This window comes from Netta rufina, assembly GCF_964035555.1.
Source record: "Netta rufina genome assembly, chromosome: 1".
Taxonomy (NCBI): Eukaryota; Metazoa; Chordata; class Aves; order Anseriformes; family Anatidae; genus Netta; species Netta rufina.
In genome coordinates, this window is record NC_140123.1 from 118072308 (window position 1) to 118091174 (window position 18867).

The 18867-nt window shown below is 40.5% G+C and overlaps 2 protein-coding genes across 2 annotated transcripts in view; one reads left to right on the forward strand and one right to left on the reverse strand.

Moving 5' to 3' along the window:
* CMSS1 (cms1 ribosomal small subunit homolog) overlaps nucleotides 1–18867 on the forward strand; it is a 232741-nt gene that overhangs the window by 72531 nt on the left and 141343 nt on the right. The window lies entirely within an intron of this gene.
* The window catches only part of FILIP1L (filamin A interacting protein 1 like), a gene marked incomplete at both ends in the record, with an annotated part of 149149 nt that overhangs the window by 68423 nt on the left and 61859 nt on the right, over nucleotides 1–18867 (reverse strand). The window contains 2 exon segments of the mRNA XM_084305879.1: nucleotides 7261–7434; nucleotides 10587–10865. Coding sequence (XP_084162005.1) covers nucleotides 7261–7434; nucleotides 10587–10865 — 453 coding nt within the window.

An 18867-nucleotide genomic window follows, 5' to 3' on the forward strand; every position in this document is an offset into this window, starting at 1 on the left:
GTCTTTTGAAACTCTTACTTGCTCAAGCTTTCATCAATAAAAGATTTTAAGGGAGGCTTAATAATATAACGTGTGTTTAATAACCTGATGATTGCGTCCTTTGGTATTTGTTTGGAAAAGGTGATTTAATTCTGTCAGTGTAATTCTGACAAATTAGTGAAATTAGTTAAGGTACTGTTCTGCAGGACCCTCAGTCACCTTCTGTACCTTCTCCTGCCACGAATGATCCTAAACAACTCCTAATTAGCAGTTGCTGTTCCCAAGCTGTGCTTTTTCTCATTGATCATTCTGGTAGAGAAACAGATGCCTCAGCAGAAGCCTCTGTTTCACACAGAAGTAGCTCTACTTTTGGTTGAATAGAAGGAGCAATCTTATCTGGAGCTCTGTAGGAAATGAGAGTATTGAGTGGTCTCTGTAGGGTAGAGAAGTAGATCAGAAAGCAGTTTTCCTCTGTTTTCACAGCAAATGTGTGACAGAACCAAGAATGGAAAACAGGCCTGTCTCCTGTGTTCATAAATTTAACAGTGGGATTGTTTCAAAGAAATGCACATACTTCTTAGAAATAATCGCTTAAAGAAGGGAGTAAGTAAGTAAATAGGGGGCATTTCCTATTTTGTTCCTCAAATTTCAAGCTGTGAATGGGTTTGCCTTGCAGATGGGACCTTTGTAGCACGCTTCGAAATTCAGACTCCTTCCCCAAGGATTTCTGCTGAGCATCTAAATACTATTATGGAGTGGCATTTTAATTTTAAATAATCTCTTTTAGCTTTGGTAATCATTTTTAGTTTTTCTAAACCATAGAGGTATCGGCATAACTGTTATGCTGTTAAACAAAATGATTTACACAGAGTGAGAGAAAACTATCATTTTGAGGATTCCATCATAATTTTGAATTCAGTATGTGACAAAGTTATGCAAGCATTCGTGTATGAAACCAGGAGGGGTTTTCCTCCTTAGGCATTACTGAGCTAGCTGAACTTTGAGGAGGGATTACTGGAAGCCATCTAAAGACCTGGGAAGAACCTTTATTTGTGAAAATTGTTGTTCACTGCTCATTCCTTTTCCTCTGAGGAGACTGCCTTCCTGATTAGGTCAATAAGGGAATCCTTGTAGCCTTTTTGGAAAAGAGAAATTTTCAGTTTAAAGCCCAGCACTGGCTTCTTTTAACCACAGTCTATTCTGGTAGGTTGAGCTGCTTTGCAGTATTTCACTCTATTAATAGGCAAGAATTCACAAATGGGCAGTGTGGGAAGCAAGACTGGTTCGGGTTCTCCGACATTTCCCCCACAAGGAATTTCAAGTGCCGCAAGACGCGCTGGGGCTTCAGATTCTTAGGGCCACTGCTTATTTTAGGCAATGTAATTCCAAATAGTATGATTAATTATTGTATCTTCATGGTTATCCACAGTTTGGCTGATAAAAGCAATGACAGGGAGGACCAGAATACCTAAACTTGTGTTTCTGGAAGGCCTGAGAACATCCTCAACTTCTGCAGGGGCTCCTGAGTCTCTCCCTGCTCACCTCAGCTTCTTTTTAAGCGTTATATATTCTCTTGTTTTTCCTGTTTTATTTTTTGGTGATGCTGACACAAATAAGGAAATGAGAACTGTTGACAAGACCCTGAAGGTGGTTTGAGTCCAGAATATTCCATGAGAAACGACCGCTCATTTTGAAAATGGCCTTTTCTTTCTGCGTATGACATCAGTCATTTCTGTTGCAACACACCTGAGTTGATTTCACCCATGATCTAAATACATAAAGAAAGCCGTGACTGCCCTTTTCAGCTGTTTCTGGTGGTATTACAGCAGCTTGTTAAGACTTCCCATGCCCTATCCTGTTCACTGGGAGTTAATGCACTTCTACTCCCGCGAGGTCAATGCTTTCCAGAATCATGAATCTGAAGTAGGACATCTTTTGGGAAAACGTTTCTTATCAAAACCCTTGAATATGCAAGCTTTCTCAGCAAAGAAGTGCCACCTCTTCCAGTATCTTGGCTGAGTTTTCCATGTCACATGTGTTTCTGTGTCTCAAGAGGGGTTGAAAACTGAATTGCCTTAAAAGGCCAAGCTGAAGAAAACTGGCTGGTTTTGACTTCTGCACATTCTTTTTCCACCAGAAGGGAGAATTTCAAATTTTGAAATCTTTTATTCAGCTACTGGTTTACCAGACAGGGAGAGAAAATGTTCACTGTGTTTTACTGACCTTCCTCCCCCTCCCAGATTTCAGGGGGAGGTTTTGGATCAGCTGTTGCACAGATGCATGAAGCACCTTCGCCTGAGTTTCTGCTCCTCGTGGTTTTAGTGGCCACACTTTCAGGTGAATGTTTGCTGTCCTTTGAAAGCAACCTGCCGTCTGCTTTTTGAGGATGTTCTGTGGTGGTGCTGTTTGCAGCTGTGGCTTTGTCATGCTTAAATTGATACGAACTGGGCATCAGCCTTGCATGACGATATTTGCCAGTCTTAGCCCTCAGTGTGAGGTCAGGTGAGGGAATAAGGTAAAGGTGTGAAGTTATAATTTATTTTGGTAGGCAGCCTGCATGGATGGGGTTAAGAAAATGTAGTCACACATTTATGTAGATGGGACCACTGCTTCAAAAGCACATGTGAGAATCTGAGGGGATGTGTAAATTGCTATCACAAGAAAATAAAGTGACATTTCTGGCTAAAAGTTGGTCATAAATCAGATAACTCCTGTTTCCCATCATAAAAAATGCTTGATGGAGATGAGGAATAGTCAAACTAATCAATGCAAACAACATTAACCAAACAGAAAATATTTCTGCTTCTGCAGAGTTGGGTGTGAAGGATGTGGGACCTGCCAGTGTTTTTTTATGGGTTCAGGATATTTCATTTGCTCTAGAGCATTTGTTGAGTGGCTGCAAGAGCTTACTTCAAGCAGTAGTAACTAATTTCAAGAAGAATGGTAGTAACTCCAGGTTTTTGTTTTGCAGTGAGCAGTGCCAGTGCCTTTCACTTTGCAGTTGTGCTTTTGGCAGCGATGAGATTAGCAGTTTGGGTTGCGGACTGGTGGTTGGGATGGGTGAGGTGTGTGTTCAAGGCAGGGTGCTGACATGAGTTTGGAAATGGGTAAAAGAACGGCAGAGTCCTGAGCAGGGTTGCATACATGAAAGGGTGAGAAAGGCAAATAACTAAGCTGCTGCATCAAAACCACCTTTCATGTTGCAGTTTGCTTCTGTTGCTCAAATTAGAAAATGCATTTTGGATTTTTTTAAAGAACACTGTCAAATTGGTTCTGCTGTGTACAGGCACAGTTGGTGGGGGGGGTGTTGTGGCTGGGGACAAAGTGAAGATGAGAGTTTGGGATTACACTCTAGAGAGAAAGGAGGAGAAGCTGGGTCTCTCTCTCCTAGTAGAGGCCGATATCAGAAAAGAGAGTTGGAGAAACAGCTCACCGTGATTAACACAGACCCTTGAGAACTGTCTGTAGGCCACATAATGGGTACGGGCATTTGTCCCTGTGATCTTGGTGTGCCATGTTGTGCAACGTGCCTCTCCCTCTCTGCGGGATCAACGAGCAAAGGTTTGGTGCTGAGTTGCTGTGCTTCTGTGTGATGTGCTGAGAAGCTCTGTGGTGTCCTTGTGCGCTAAGGGCATGTCCCTAGGGAGCAAATTTGACTGGCATTTCCCCCATGAGATCGTGTGGCTGACTCCCACATATCCAGCAGAGAAGAGGGAGAAGTCGTGTGAACCCCTGCTAGCACAAGATCCTCTCACGGGAGCGTTCTCCAGCAACCACTTGTTCCTCAGATTACTCTGTCCAAATGCTAAATGTGCACATGCTAAAATGTCCATTTATACATATGCACACACATTTACTCAGCATATACAGTTCTTGGCTAAAACACACCAAGAGGACTAATAAGCAGCAGTATGAATGTCTTCTGTGGAAAACTAAAGTGATAAAATCTTAATTAAGTGATTTGTTGTTTTGTTCTCGCTCACCATATGGGCTTTTTGCTAGAATTAATACTTGAACATACTGTACAATGCAATGGAAAATTGGAGGCATGGTCTTACGTAACTGTGAATAGTTCAGCATGCTAAAAATTCACAGGAATTTAATAGTTTAAAAACATTTTGCCACTGACTTGTGTCTGAAGTCAAAATAAGATGGTGCGTCTCGTATTCATTACGTTGGAACTGAACTTTTTGTCTTTCTCTTTGGACTGTTTTGTGTTTGGCGTTTGGCCAGAATAAAATCCAAGCTAGTTACATTTCTTTATCCAAAGTTTAGTGAAATATTACTCCTGTTAATAATATCCTCATGGTCTTTGTGTGTGTATAAATGTATAATCCTGGGTTTATGATTGTGGGTGATTATGGGAGCAGTTCTTCCCTTGTCTTTTTCAGCCCTAAGTGAGCCAAATTTCCATGCAGATGTATCGGTCTCCTTTTCCTGAATGCCATTGATGTTGTCAGCATCTCTTCCGATGACTGTACCTTACTGGTGACCTACAGCTATCTTCGCTTGAAAGTTGTGACCAACACTTGTAAGACATTGTGAGGATGCAGTCAGATATCCTTTGTGAAAAGGATGATGAGAATACTTCGTTCCTCAAGCTCGTTGGTGTTAAAAATGGATTCCCTTTTGAATTTTCCTTGACTGATGCAGAATATAGGCTTTCCTCTAATTTTGCTGCTTTTAGAGAAGATCTCAAAGTGGTAGGAGATCTTATTCACCCAATTTCAAGCAGTAAGGTACCACAGTTTTTAATCTTTGACTATGTAATTGCAGACTGGGGACGGTCATAAACCAGAATTGTCTTTCTAATTCCATGAGGGTTTGAAACTTGAGAGGAGACACTGTTAATTCTGCAGTATCTGCCTCTTTGCCGCCTTCTCTTCCTACATCACCGTTCTCTGAGGTGTTTTTTGACATTTTTGTTTCTTTCTTGTTGTTGTCTGAATCTGGGAAAATGGTTCTTTTGCAGGATTTACTATAATGTTGAATACCGTTTGCTTTCTATTCCAGAGAAGCAGCAGTTGATCTGAGGCCAGAGTTTTTCATGAATAACTGACTCAATCATCTAAATTTATAAAGCACGCAAAGATGGAAAACCTTTTCAGGCCTTTATATGTCAGACAGAAGCAAAAACAAAGAAAGTCTTTTTGCCTTTCTCTTATGCCCCTTTAAACATTAAGCAGTTTATTGTATCCTGAACTGTGTGGAATACGTAAGCTTATCTGGCACTTGTTAGGTTGTAAAAAGAAATAGCTGTAGAGCACATTTGACTGAGAAACCCTCTGCTTTCAGAAAACCACCTTTCTCATAGATGGGGAAGACATGGTTTTGAACTATCACAATCCACGTAACTTTTGCAAAGGAATTTTGCAGTTTCCTATTTTGTTAGACTTCACCTGTCAATCCTGTTGCTATTGAGTAAAGCTGTCTAGTCACCAATTTTACCACTATTTAGTCCTTAACAAATTTGCCAAGAAACTTCATAAAGTTTAGGACAAATGAGTGTGTTGTGACAGGATGCTAAAGGGCCAGTAATCTTAGATGCATTCTGAAATTCACTGTGTCTTCAGTTGAGTTTTGGGAAGATCCTTTATGTTGCAGGCTACAACGCTAAACTGCTAAAAGAAAGGGAAACATGCTGTAGAGGCACTGAATCAGTAGCAATTTGGGGACAAAGACAAAGGTACGTGGTCGTGGTGGCATGGGGAAGATGAAATGGTCCTTTCCCATACTTTGTGACTGCTTCTACTCCTCCCTTGTTTTTTATAAACATCCGAAAAAAAAAAATCCAAGCAAAAATGAAATGTATCGTGGACTTAATTTGGGGGATTTAAAACTGAAAATGTGAAATACCTGCCAATTACGGCATCCTTTGTTTTACCAAGATTTTGTATCTGCTAGTTGTCTTTCTGTACTTTCAGTTGCTCATAGGATGTTTACCTTTGCCTTCTGGAATTGCCAAATCCAGTGGTGTTAGAAATCCTTTCTCTGCCATTAAGTGCAAGAGGGGAAAAAGCGTGTAGAAACTTATGTAATGTAACAGACTGAACTTATGTTTTCAAACTCTTTTGGACTTCTCTTCAAATCATTTCCATTTGCGCTCAAAGTTTCTGTGACATAATGCCACAACGTTCTAAAATAAATTAACCTCCACAGTTGAACTTTATCTGTTTCAGATTATAGCCAGAAGAGTTTAACCTCTCAGCCTCTGAAATGAGTGCTGACCTTTGCCTGACAATTTTCTCTGAAGTGAACCCTGTATCCTTATGTATGATTCTCTTCAGGAACCTTGGAAAACACTTGGTAGAAGAGTTTTATTCAGAATTTCTATTTTCTTTTTAGGATGATTATCTGTAGTGAGCAACATATTAAAAAAAAAAAAAAAAAAAAGCCTAAATTCAACTGGAGATGCTGGGAATTCTTATTTGGGGAAAAAAAACAAACAAACAAACAAACAAAAAAAACAGCATTGATAAGTAGGGCCTATATTATCCAGTGACTTGCATTGCAGGACAGAAATGAAATCCATGTAACGTCCAGAAAGTATGGCTTCTGTTACAGAGAAATTCAAGTACTACCTAGGTATATTGTGAGCATATTAGATTTCTGCTTGGGTGAAATTTCTAATGACAATTCATTACTCAGCCCAACCATGCATACCTGCAATTCCTGTAGAGTTAGTGGGAGCTGGGATGTGTAAAGGCAGACGGTGTGACATTACTGCAGCACGTGTCCTTATCAGCCACTGGTGGCATGACCTCCGTGAGGCTAATGAAGAGCTACCTGTCTGTGGGAGTGCTGGATTTGGATAAAGGGGTGTGAGTGTGTGGGGAGAGTGTCAAAACCAGAAGGCTCATTACCAGGCTGATTGCCGGAGTTTGAGGTAGACATAAACATATCTGTGTTTGTAGCCCTTCGGGTGCAGTATAAGTGGGCATCATTAGCTACCTGTTTTTATTAGTGGACCCATTTACACGCATGATAGATTTTAGGCCTAGAGCTTTCTTCCCCTAAAGCCAGTGAGATCTTTCCTGTTGAATTTGTTCAAAATGGTTGTGAGGCATTGGAACTGGCTCCCCAGGGGAGTGGTTGAGTCACCATCCCTGGAGGTATTCAAAAGACATGTAGATGTGGTGCTAAGGGACATGGCTTAGGGGTAGACTTGGCAGTGCTAGGTTAACAGTTGGACTTGATGATCTTGGAGATCTTTTCCGACCCAAATGATTCTATTATTCTATGAATTTAATTATGGTTAAATGTCAGTAGTACAGTTCATACCTCTCCCATAGGCTTTTCATAGATATCTTCTTGCCATTGTGCAGCCTTTGTTTGAATAGCATCTCGCTGGAGGGCCTCTAATACCTTCTTGGGAGTAACAAAACCGTATTGCGCTTCAAGCAAAGCCAAGTCAATTTTTTCAGCCTTAAGTACTCCAATAACTTCATCCTGAGCCTGCAGAAAGACAATATAAGGTTTTATTTTGTTACACTGCATTTGTGTATTTACTGGTTAGTTGGATGCTTTCTACTTTTGATTTTAAGAAAACTAAAAAACTGAAGAATGCTACATATGTAAAGTGCCCCAAAATAGTAACATGAAGACAGGTAAATCATGAGGGAAACATTGGTCTTTTTCTTTTATGAGTCCTGCACTGGATTTTCAGAACCCTCACTGATGCTTCAGTACCTTGTTAGCAGTGAGACTGAAATGCCATGTCAGGACTAACGTGTTGCATTCACAGTACAAAACTTCAGGGGAAAAAAAGTGACTTGTGGCCTTAGAAGATGATTTTTAATTTTTAGTACAAGATATTAGTGTGGTTCTGGAGGCCTAAAAGTGTTGCATATAATGTATGGTTTGGATGCAAGGGTGGCTTTTGTAGATTAAACCAGCCTGGAGTAGCCTACATCTGTTGTTGCACTGAGCATGTTTGCGTGCTGAGGGCAGGGATGTATATGGTGCAGGGGATGTGACCTTTCACAAAACACATTCCAAAACCATGCAATAATGGCAGTTCTTTAAAACAAGATTAATTGCCTGCAAAGCTGACATTAGGGGTCTGTGTGCATGTATATGTATGTGTACATGCATGTATTAGATTCTGCCTTCTGTACTTGTAGATTTGTAGATATGCATACCCTCATGTACATGCTCTCAGGTAACAAGCAACCTTGAAAGCATCAAGTTTCTTGGACCTAACTGCTATAATGGCATTCTCAAGTTGTGAATGCATGCTAAAGTACAAGCATTTTAAAAGGTGAGCATTAGCAGAAAGTGGTGCCATCTAATACCCAAAAAACATGTTGTTTTAAAAAGCATAACCTAAAAATGTGCACTATACTTTTACTTTTTTAATGTCACTGCATTTGCTTTCGTAATCTTACATCTGATGGCACCCTGTTACCAAAGAGTAGATACAATATGTTATCAGGTATACTCTCCATATGTTCTTCCTTGTGTGTATTTTAGAACTGGTTGCACAGTCTAGCAGGTGCACATAACTTCTTCTTATTTTATGGCATTGCTCTGTAAATCCATGCTGGAGAAACATACTGTATGTGTTTGCAGGACTAGAAATGGGCTATAGATTCTCTCCGCTCTTTATAAAACAAACAACAACAAAAACACTTCTTTACTATAAAGTTAGGAACTCACAGACATTAAGTTAGAGTAGACTGAATATGTGCTGTAAATACTGTGCTATTTGTCTTGACGTCACACTTCCAAAAATCATGTTATTTTTTGAGAATATCTGCTCATCTCAGTGTTTCCACTGGGGGACAAACTGGCTCAGGTCACCAACTCCCTTAGGGCTGTGCCCAGCTGCTTCTCCTGCATCCCCTGGTGATGGAGGTTGCCCCCTGCCTCCATTACGCTGAGAAGCACATCAGCTCTCTCAAACAGCCATCGCTTGCAACAATCTCCGCTAAAAACAAAACCAAGGACATGTGAATCCTGGAAGGACATTGGAAAGAGAGGTTTATCAGGAGATGTTAATAATTTTGGTCTGACTGCTGTAAGCAGGAGCACTTCTACATCCTTATTTGTGGCTGTGTTAAAAAAAAAAAAAAAAAAGTCAATTTCTAATCCATATCATGGCAGAGAAAAACTTGAAGAGTGGTCTTTGTGCACCTTAAGTCTGAAATGAGAGGGTAATGGAATCTAACTTTGGAACTTAATTAGAGCGGGATTGTCAGATGATCTGTAGAGATTTGGCTTGACATTCCTGGAGGAAGAAAATGAGGAATTAAAAAATAACTTCCCACTTCTTTAATTTAGGATGCTTTCTTTTGAATATCACAATTTAAAATTTATATGTCAGGCTCATTGCTTTCAAGTTTCTGATTTCATTCTGTTCCAGTTTTAAATCTTAAGAACTGAAGTGTGTCTGTCGATGTGGGTTTTATATATGTATAAATATATATATACACACACACATATATATAAACATGTACGTGTCTTTTTTTTTTTTTGAGTGGAAAAGAGGACTGTTTTGGGTAAGTGTATGACATCTGAATTTAAATGGAAATTTAGAAACAGCAAGTGAGCAGGAGACAAAAATATTACACAAACACATAAATTGCTCCATTCCTATAGTGAAATGCTCTGTAGAAAACCGCACCCTCAGAGATTGGTACAAAATCTATCAAAAACACTCATAACGCATGCGTGCTCTGTTAAGCACTTCTATAATCATGTGTTATGTAAATCCATATGCATATGTTCAGAATGGAATTACCTGGCACTGTCTAGGCAGTAAACTCTGCAAACATGTTAGGCAAGCACTGATGCTGCTTTGGCCAGTTTGCTTGTCTCTCTGCTTGTGAGCAGTTTCAAGTAGCTGCCGCTACCTCTGTGCAATCAGTCTGCCACAGAAATATCTCCTCCCTCCTCGCTGGAAATCCGGCTCCCGCTTCCTGAAATTATGTTTGGCCAGGATGGGCATCATTTGCCACTTGGCAGCTGGCTCTTTTTCCAGATAGAAAAAAATCTCTTTCTTCAAAATCCAGTATCTTGTGGGCTGAGTGGCGCCCAATACTTATTCTGTATATTATGGGAAATAAAATGGATATTTTGACACGCTAACAAAAGCTGTTAGAACACTGTTGAGTGAGCTACTTCTGGTGACCTGGCACATACTGACTGATGCTTATGACTTCATTGGAGAAGGAAGATAAGAAATAACTGAGTAACAGACATATAAAGTCTCTACAGTGTTCTCCGTATAATTTTTGCAATGCAAATATTTTGTAATCAAAATACTTAGAACAAGGCAGCATAAGAGGAAAGGTCTGTGAGTTCTCTGCTTTGAGAATTACATGATCCATTGTGAATGATCATGTATGTTTCAGTGTGATAAAGACCCATGAATAAATTTGCATGGAGGAGAGGTGTAAAGATATCTTTGTGTGCTTACAGCTGTTTCGAATGTTCCTACATGCTTGGCAGTTTGTATTTGTCCTCATGCAGCAAATAAGGTTGAATTAGGTAGGGTGTTTCCCTAACAGGAGAGCAGCATACGTTTGCAGTAAAGTGGAGGAAATAAAAAAGAAAAGATGTCATTAGAACATTTTAACTTGGAAAACAAAGTAAGACAATGTCACCTGTAATTCACCCTCGAGGACACTAAGAAGAAATAGCAAGTCATCACGAGAGAGATCCTCTCTTTTCTTGAAAGAACTTTCTTTTTTCTCAGCCTTAGGGCTTCTTAGGATGGTGCTGGCTTGGGGTGTATCGTCTTTCTCCTTCAGCTTTCTTTGCACGTTTCCTTTCCCACTGCAACCTGTCTCTTCTTTGTGGTGGCCTTTTGGCCTTTGCTGTAACAGCTTTGGTCTGGTTGGACTTTCTGCACTGTTACTTCTGGAACGCATGGTTTCTCTCTCTCTGAAGCTGAAGGAAGATTGTGAGAAAAAAAAAAAAAAAAAGATAAGTATTTTACCTATAAGAGAGTATGAAACTATTAACCTAATTTATGGTGGGTATTACTCCCCCCAGACTGGTAGCGTTCCCTCCCACACTTGGCTCTTTGTCTTTTGAGAGGAGCTGACAATCTCGCCTGAACCAACAAGACTGGACTGCGATCCTTACTGAGTGCGGAGCTGTAGTGGAGCAAGTCTTAACTGGTCCTGTGCACCTAGAAGAACCCCTTGTTTGCAATAACACTTGCAAAGGAATAGTGCTTGCAATAACTCTTGCAAAGGCAGCAGCTTCAGCAGCAGTACTGTGCACACCACTGCAGACCAAATATCCCATTTGGGAGGGGGGAAATTCTACTTTGGTGCTAAGCTATGAGGTTGTCATACAGGTGTTTGTACCTAGCCAAGGGAGACCCAGCCTAGCTTGGCCCCTTTGAAGTGCCACTGTTAAATAAATACACTGTAATGCCTTTACAGATAAATGACTAACGCTGTACAAATATTGATTAACCTCAGGAACTCTGTTTTGTTTGTCGCCGCTAAGATTAAGGTATGAATGGATTATAGTCCACCTCTGCAGGAAGATTGTGGTGTGGTCATGGATACAGTCTGGCAGGCAAAAGCCCAATCATGTGGTTGAAAGGTGAAATCACACACATTCCAGATACAAACAAGGCTTTTTTTTTTTTCATATTAAAGTGTGAGGCTAATTGCTGGAAGTCCTATTGTGGAAAGCATATTGGGCATTTCTTTGGAAAAGAACAAGGAAAGAAAGGCTTGAGCTCAACAGCAGCTGTTTGACTTGAATCAGTGATTTTCTCCAGAAAATTGTTGTGACCTATGGTAGGCAGGAAATGATTGTGCTGCTTTTTGGCCTCCCATATCCATGGCCAAGAAAGTTCATCCAGAGCTCCCCCTGCAGCCAGGTTCTGAATGTAAATCTTAAACCTGTGACTGCACTCTTTATCCATGGTCATTTTCCACTGAATGCTACGGTGATTGAGAGTGGGGAAAAATATCAAAAATACTACAGGAAAAGCAAGTGAAATTTCCTATAATGCTGAAGGAAATCTCTTCTAGTCTAATCTGAAGCACTCCTAATAGCTTGTCTTTTGTAAGAGAACTTGTTTCTCCCAGTTTCCCAAAACCAAGGCATGGCAGGCTTGTGGGGCAGAGTGCTCTGGGATACCTGTTTTGTTTGCTTCAACAACCTTGTGTTAGGATGGGACTTGTTAGGGTGCATGTAGGAAACTGGGAGCAGTTTCATAGCAGTCAGGCAGAGATGGGGCCTGATAGTACTTAGCTTAAAATGGTGCTCATCCTGTCCTGTTATGATCCTTGGCTCCAGGAAACTACAAAGACTTGCCAGAAAAGTTGATATATTTCCTGAAGGATACACCTGTTCAAGTCTTAATGCTTGCAATCTGCATACATCTATATGACTAGTTCTAACATTTAGTAGTTTGTTGCCATTGTAGAAATGGTCACAGCATGTGTCTCTCAAACTGCAGTTCAGCCAAAACCCCTTGGTATTCATGGCTGACAGAAAACAGAGGATAACTTTGGAATTATCTCAAAAATGACAGAACCTACGCATCTGACATGAAGGAAGAAGTGAAGGTCTTTTCTTTTTTGAAGGTCTTTTCCAACATAAATCATTCTATGACCCAAAGTGGCACTAAGGGTCATCGTTTAGTGATGGCACTTAGTAAGTAGGTCAGGTTGATAGTTGGACTTGATCATCTTGAAGGTCTTTTCCAACCTGAACGATTCTACAATTTTATCATTTAGTTTACTGTCACTTGTTTCATTGTGGTCTGCTTATTTGGCTTATTCACTTTTTTGCATTTTGCTTGCAGAATATTTCTACTTTGGAACAAAACTATTGGTTTCCTTTCAGCATAAAATGTGAATGGCTGCTTGGCTTTCACTTGTGGGTTTATGGCTAGCAATTGTAAGATCAGATGCAGGAGCTGTGAAAATTAAATACTCTGAAGTCACTTGAGCTTGTCCAGGATCTTGTGCCCTTTGATGCCACAAGTGTAGGATCCAGTGAAATGCACAAGTAGTCCAAGTTCTTCTGTTTTTCCCCTCATGTGCCAGGTGCACAGCAGGCTCAATTGGACTTCAAGCTGCTGTCAGGCTTGTGACAAGTGTCAACGTGACATTTCTTGCTGAAGGGAAGTGGAACAGGTGCATAACAAAGAGGTTTGTACCTTTTCAAGCCTTTTTCCAGTTGGCTGCACCTGGAAGCAGGATCCTGAACTTGAAAGGCCACTAGTCTCAGCAGTCCTGACAAGACGGATGCCCGCCCCCTGTTTTTCTCTTACATTACACATGTGCTCAGGGCTTCAAAGCCGCGTGCCATGCACAGTTTTCATAGCTGAGGAGTGCTAGCAGTGATTGTCTTTGAACCTGTGGTGCTGGCTCCTTGATCAGGTAGATCAGTCTTTATTGCCCTGACAAAAGGCACTCGGTGCCTGAGAAGGCCAGCTGGCCTGCCGAGGAGGTCACCCTCCTGTGGAGACGGTGCCTTTGCAAAATCTCCAAGTGGATTTTTCTTTTCTTCTAGAGCAGTCATTACCTGTGCTCTGCTTGTGTTCTGTTCTAGCCTTTCTGAATGCCAGTGTATACTATTAAACCTGCTGATGCAAATATTTATCAGATTTAACAGTTAACATGAATGATTTAAGATTGGCGTGGCCTACTAAACGTATGGCTTAAAGCATACTAAGCGTGTGCTTTAAGCACTTTTTAATTATTGTTTGAATGTACCTGACAAAAGAGGCACAAACACCCTGGTATTAGTGGGCTGCCTTATTAGCATGCTAGTTCTCTGTTGATTTATTTAAGTTTTCTTAATGCCTGTACATTGACTGGCATTCTTATTGTCTGCAGCATTGTCTGTTTGCATAATGATGTTAGTACTAATGAGGTGGTCACAGGATGTAAAAATGACAGATTTGGAGGAAGGTGGAATATTTCTTATTTGCTCAATTGATTTTTAATATCAGTTTGGATTAGTGCCTGATGTAAAAGAGACAAGAAGCCAAATACCCATTCTTTCTGAGTTCTGAATTAGAAGCTGTTGTACTTGAAGCTGTCTGCATGTTATCTGATGCTAATGCAATTTTCTGCACATGAAATCTGTAGCATCATATACACTGCATAAACACACAAGAAGGGCCACGTGAGGTGAGAATTAGGGCTTTCTTTGAGGAAAGACACAAGAGTAGTCATCTTATCATTGTGCATTAATTTGCATCTTGGTCATGAGCAAAGAAAATCAATTCAGAACAATAGGCTCTTGGTCCTTGTGCTTTATCAATTTAAGCAGTTCTTTTTCTGCTATGCTACTTTCATTTTCCTATAAAAGAAGGGAAGTTAAGTACTTTTCAGTAAGCTGATAAGAAGATGCATTTGCTAAACAGCTTTAATAAATAAATTTACCGGTCAATCTTTTCTGTGTCTTTGTCTAAAGCTTATTTTAGTTTGAGTGAGTGGGAGTATTTTTCATAGTGATTTTGAGTCTGTTTTTCTTTTATTTTTTCTTTTAAATACTGGTGGACATGCTATGCTGTTAACCAAGCTTACGATAAAAAGGGGCTACAGTGATTAGGTACATTGGGCCATCAGTACCACACTAATTCTAGGCCTGGGATACCAAAGCTGTGTTGGTACTGCTCTAAGTGGCATAGCACAGACAACCAGCTTAGATGGAAGGGGTATACAAGAAAGGTAGCTTGCAAAAAGGGGATAAGGAATTGTTTACCTGTTTGTAATAGCGGTTATGTAGTTCATGAACAGAATTTCTGTGGTTTCTCCTGGATTATGGACTGTGGCATTTTGTGGCAAACTTCTGTAGAGGAGCTAATTTAAGACCTGTTTCTTTGTACCACCGAGAAGGATGGCAATGTAAGATACCTTTAGAAAAAAGTCAATAACTGCTAAGAACGAAGAAAGCAGATGAGAAAATATGGTGGAGCCTGCATGCCTTGCACCTATGATCTGGATCGATTGATACACAGCAGGGCTTGTTGCTGTGTGACCAGAAGAAACAAGGATGCTTATCAGCATTTGTGTATGATGTGTATGATCTGTATATGTATATGATGGGGGTATGATCTGGTTGTATCAAAATAAAAGAAGATTGAAAGGGACCACCCCAATCTCAGAGTCACATCTGACATCACAAACAAGCATGCAGTGGATATTTAATTCAGGTGAGTCCCTGGACTGGACCACAGAACTGTGCTTGTACTTTGTGCACCATAGGACACTGGCTGACAAACCAAGCTTTTAGCTGTGTTTTTTGACCTTTACTGCCTGTAAGTGTGCTCATGGAAGCATAAGGTCTGTGTTCTGCAGTACTGTGTTTTGAGTCATGCTACGAGGTGTCTGTTTTACTGAAGATTTTGCAGCAGTATCTTGATTGAAGTTGTATGGTAATGACTTTGAGGCTTGCCAGATTCTGTGCAGCTTGGTAGACTGGTCCCAGTTTTAAAATGGAGCAAGGGTGGCTTACGTTAAAACATGCTGGTACATCAAATTACTGCAAGTAGCATACTCAGCAAAGTTTGTATCTATTCTTAGTGTTCATGTTTTTGTTCTCTTTATAGTTTGTTTCTTGTTCTGTTTTCTAAAGAGCTTTGTGCATATAAAGGAGACATTTTCTTTTCCTTAGCGATGAGCAAGTAATCTGAGGGATCAAAATATACTTTCCTGAAGAGCCAGATGAATAAATGACCAAATGTTTCTATGATGTTAACTTGGTCTCCACCCTCTCAATCATATTCTGAAGGAGATGAAACTGCATTTGTCTCTTTGGCAGCAGCGAACAAGCAGGTGGTTCAGAAATCCCTGCACTTTTGTGGGAAAGACTGAAATATCCTTCAAAGATGACTTCACCACAGACACCATAGGGTTTTAAGAGGCATCCATTATTTTTCCATCTATTTTTCCCTTTAGTATTTTCTCTTTAGTTAGTGATTGACTTATGAGCTAAGAAAATCCCTCACAGGACCAAATCTTCTCTTAATCCCAGGGTAAGGATCCTGAATGGTTGAGAACTTGATGTTTCTTCCAAAAATCCGTGACTAAGTGAGGAATTATGTCTTTCTGTTTTAAAACATCTCTTAAAGGGATATGACAGTGCTTTTGATTTGCTGAAATACATAGCCCCCTACCAGCAGGCTGTCCTTCAGATGGAGTTAAGATGCTATTGCTCAGTATGCCAATGTAATGGGAGAGCACAAAAGCATGTAGTCTCTTCTGGAAAGAGGCATGGAGCCCTCTGTCCATCACTGTGAATGTGCTTTTGGGCAAGAAAAGGGTGTTCTCATTTTAGCTACTACAGGGTTGCAGGGCATTGCTTCCATTCCCATGTAGAACAGCTGCTGTGAAGCATCATGTTCAACTTGGTGCCTCACATACCTGCCTACGGAGAAATGAATCCACTGTCCCTCTTATTTTGCTTTCTTCCGTGGTTGTGTGCCAGGCAGGCAGTGTGCAGGCACAGGATGGGGATTTTGGCAAGCGTCCACATCCTGTCCTCTGCCAGAGAAAGCAGCAGGTTTGTCTTGTCCTCTTTCTGTAGTCCTGTTTTGGCCTGTGGGCCAGCAGCTGAGCCATACTCAGCAACAGGAAGAGATGAAAACCTTGTCTTATTAATTAGAATCCCAGGATTTGGCCATCTCACGGGATCATTCAGCCTTTTCTTGAACTGATGCCTTCTGACAGAATGTGTTTCTCAGTTGTTAGGACTTTCAACCTTCCCAAGTGGAGAATGCTGTGCTTTGTGGTACTTTGGCACCACTTCCACAAATACAGCCCTTCCTTTTGGGCAGGCTGCTTCAGCATTTTCCTTGAAAACCATTTACAGTGGCCTCTGTCCAGAAGCACGTTCTGTTGTACCACGGCTGATTATCTCATCGGGCTGTGCTCTTATTCACAGTAGACTCTTGTGCTGTTTTGGTACATAGGCTGGGCAATGGATGAGAAGAGACTTCTTTCCTTGAATGAGTACGTCACCCAGAGACTCTGGAGTAAGTGTTCCCATCTTGGCATGGAAACTGCAAGATTAAACTGTTTATCTGGGAAAACTGGTGCAGGAGTGCTTACCTGCTTAGCCTGATCCATCCATTGGCATGCAGTCGCAGGGAGTCAAGTGAGAGCAATACAGAACAGAAGTCTGTTTCCCTGTCCTGGGTTCTTTTCAAATCCTGGTCTTTGAAGACCTCAGGAGTCCTGCAGGAACGATGCTATCATTGTTCAGAAGAGGAATTACTTGGATGGGAGGAAAATCCGGATTCAACAGAGGATGTAAACACTCCTAGACAGGAAAACTGCATGGGTGAGAGTTGGGTGTCATTTTTGTGGTGGTCATGGTTTGTGCTCTTCTGCCCATGAGTCAGGTTTCTTGTCCCCTGGAGACAGGCAGCCTGTTCTTAGGCAACGTGATGCCTTTTGGAGCATATCAGAGAGTTGTCGTGTTACGCTGCTGATGGTGAAGGTGTTGTGAAACTTCCACCATCTGTTGTCTCCTCCTCCCCATTCCACTGCTGTAGCATTTTGCACGTATGTAATGACTGTGGTTAGCGAATATTTTCCAAAGTCCGTTTTGTGTAGGAGATCTGTACAGTATTAGTCTTCTTCAGAAGGACTGGAGTTTGGGAAGTTTTTACTGGGTCCTTAGGATGAGCCTATCTATGTCAGTTGTCTGTCATTTTAGTATTGGTGTGTGATTTTGTGATTCAGGTCTTCAAGGTCATGTTTACAATGGTGAAAATTCCCAGGGTAACTTGAGCTTCTTGCTGGTTGACACCCCGTTGATGGTAGTCTTAGAAAACTACAGTATATGTATCACGTACACATGCCCAGTTCATATAGTAAGTAGGTTAGTGGATTTGTTAGAAGTGATTTATCTTCTCAGTGAGGTGCTACACATGCCCCAAGAGCAGAATGTGAATTTTGGTTTTAGGGGGAGGATGACTCTGGAGTTGTATGTGCACCCTATCTCGAACATGCTGCCGCAGTGAGACAGCGCTAGGATAATCCCTTGCTTTCATGGGCTCAAAAGTTTGAGGAGGAATCAAAATTAAAAGTAAAATAGCTGGAGTTTCTTTAACTTTCTGCTTCTGGGAATTGAGGGTTGAGGGGATTTTTATGCAATCACACTGAAGTGTTTCTGAAAGATTACTGTGGGGGGCTTTTTCTCTGTTTGCTTCGGTTTTATTTTTAATTTTTCTTTGTAAAGTAAAATGTTTAACTCTTTAATTTAGTTACACCCTGAAAATAGAATCTGTATGAAGATCAGTGCAAGAGAGATTTTTGGTGCATGTGACAAAACGTTACTGTAACATCAGGTTCAAAGTGTTTGACATGGCAAATTGCACCACGCCGTATTATGTTTGTCAATTAAAAATGTGAATCTAGCGAATGTCTGTTTTGACAGTTTTATTAATATAGTACACTGAAATAAAATTCAGCTGTTCCAATTTTAACTAAATGAATTTGCTTTCCAAGCATAGAATTTCCTTGCTTTTTATGAACATAAAAACCAGTTAACATTATTTAATACAGTGATTGTGGCTTAATACTTAATATTCAGCTGCTGTAATTTTGGCTCCAGTGTATAATTATTCTGTAATTACAGCATTAGCCAAAGTGAAAATTGGAAATAGTGCTACATGAAAAGAAAACGTTCCTATCTTAGTTATTTGTTATCTATCTCATCCTTTTTCCTACATATCCTGAAATTAGCTGGACTGTAGTTATTTATACAGCAAGAAATTTCAGCTCCAATTTAGCTTAAGTACTGCAGTATACATAACAAAGTATATTAAAAAAAAAAAGACGGGGGGGGAGAAAGCAAACAAAGAATGAAGAAAGTTAAGAGGTATTAATGGAGCTGTTTTCTATAGATCTGTATCTTAGGTTATCTACATACCCTTAGTGTTAACAGACCTGC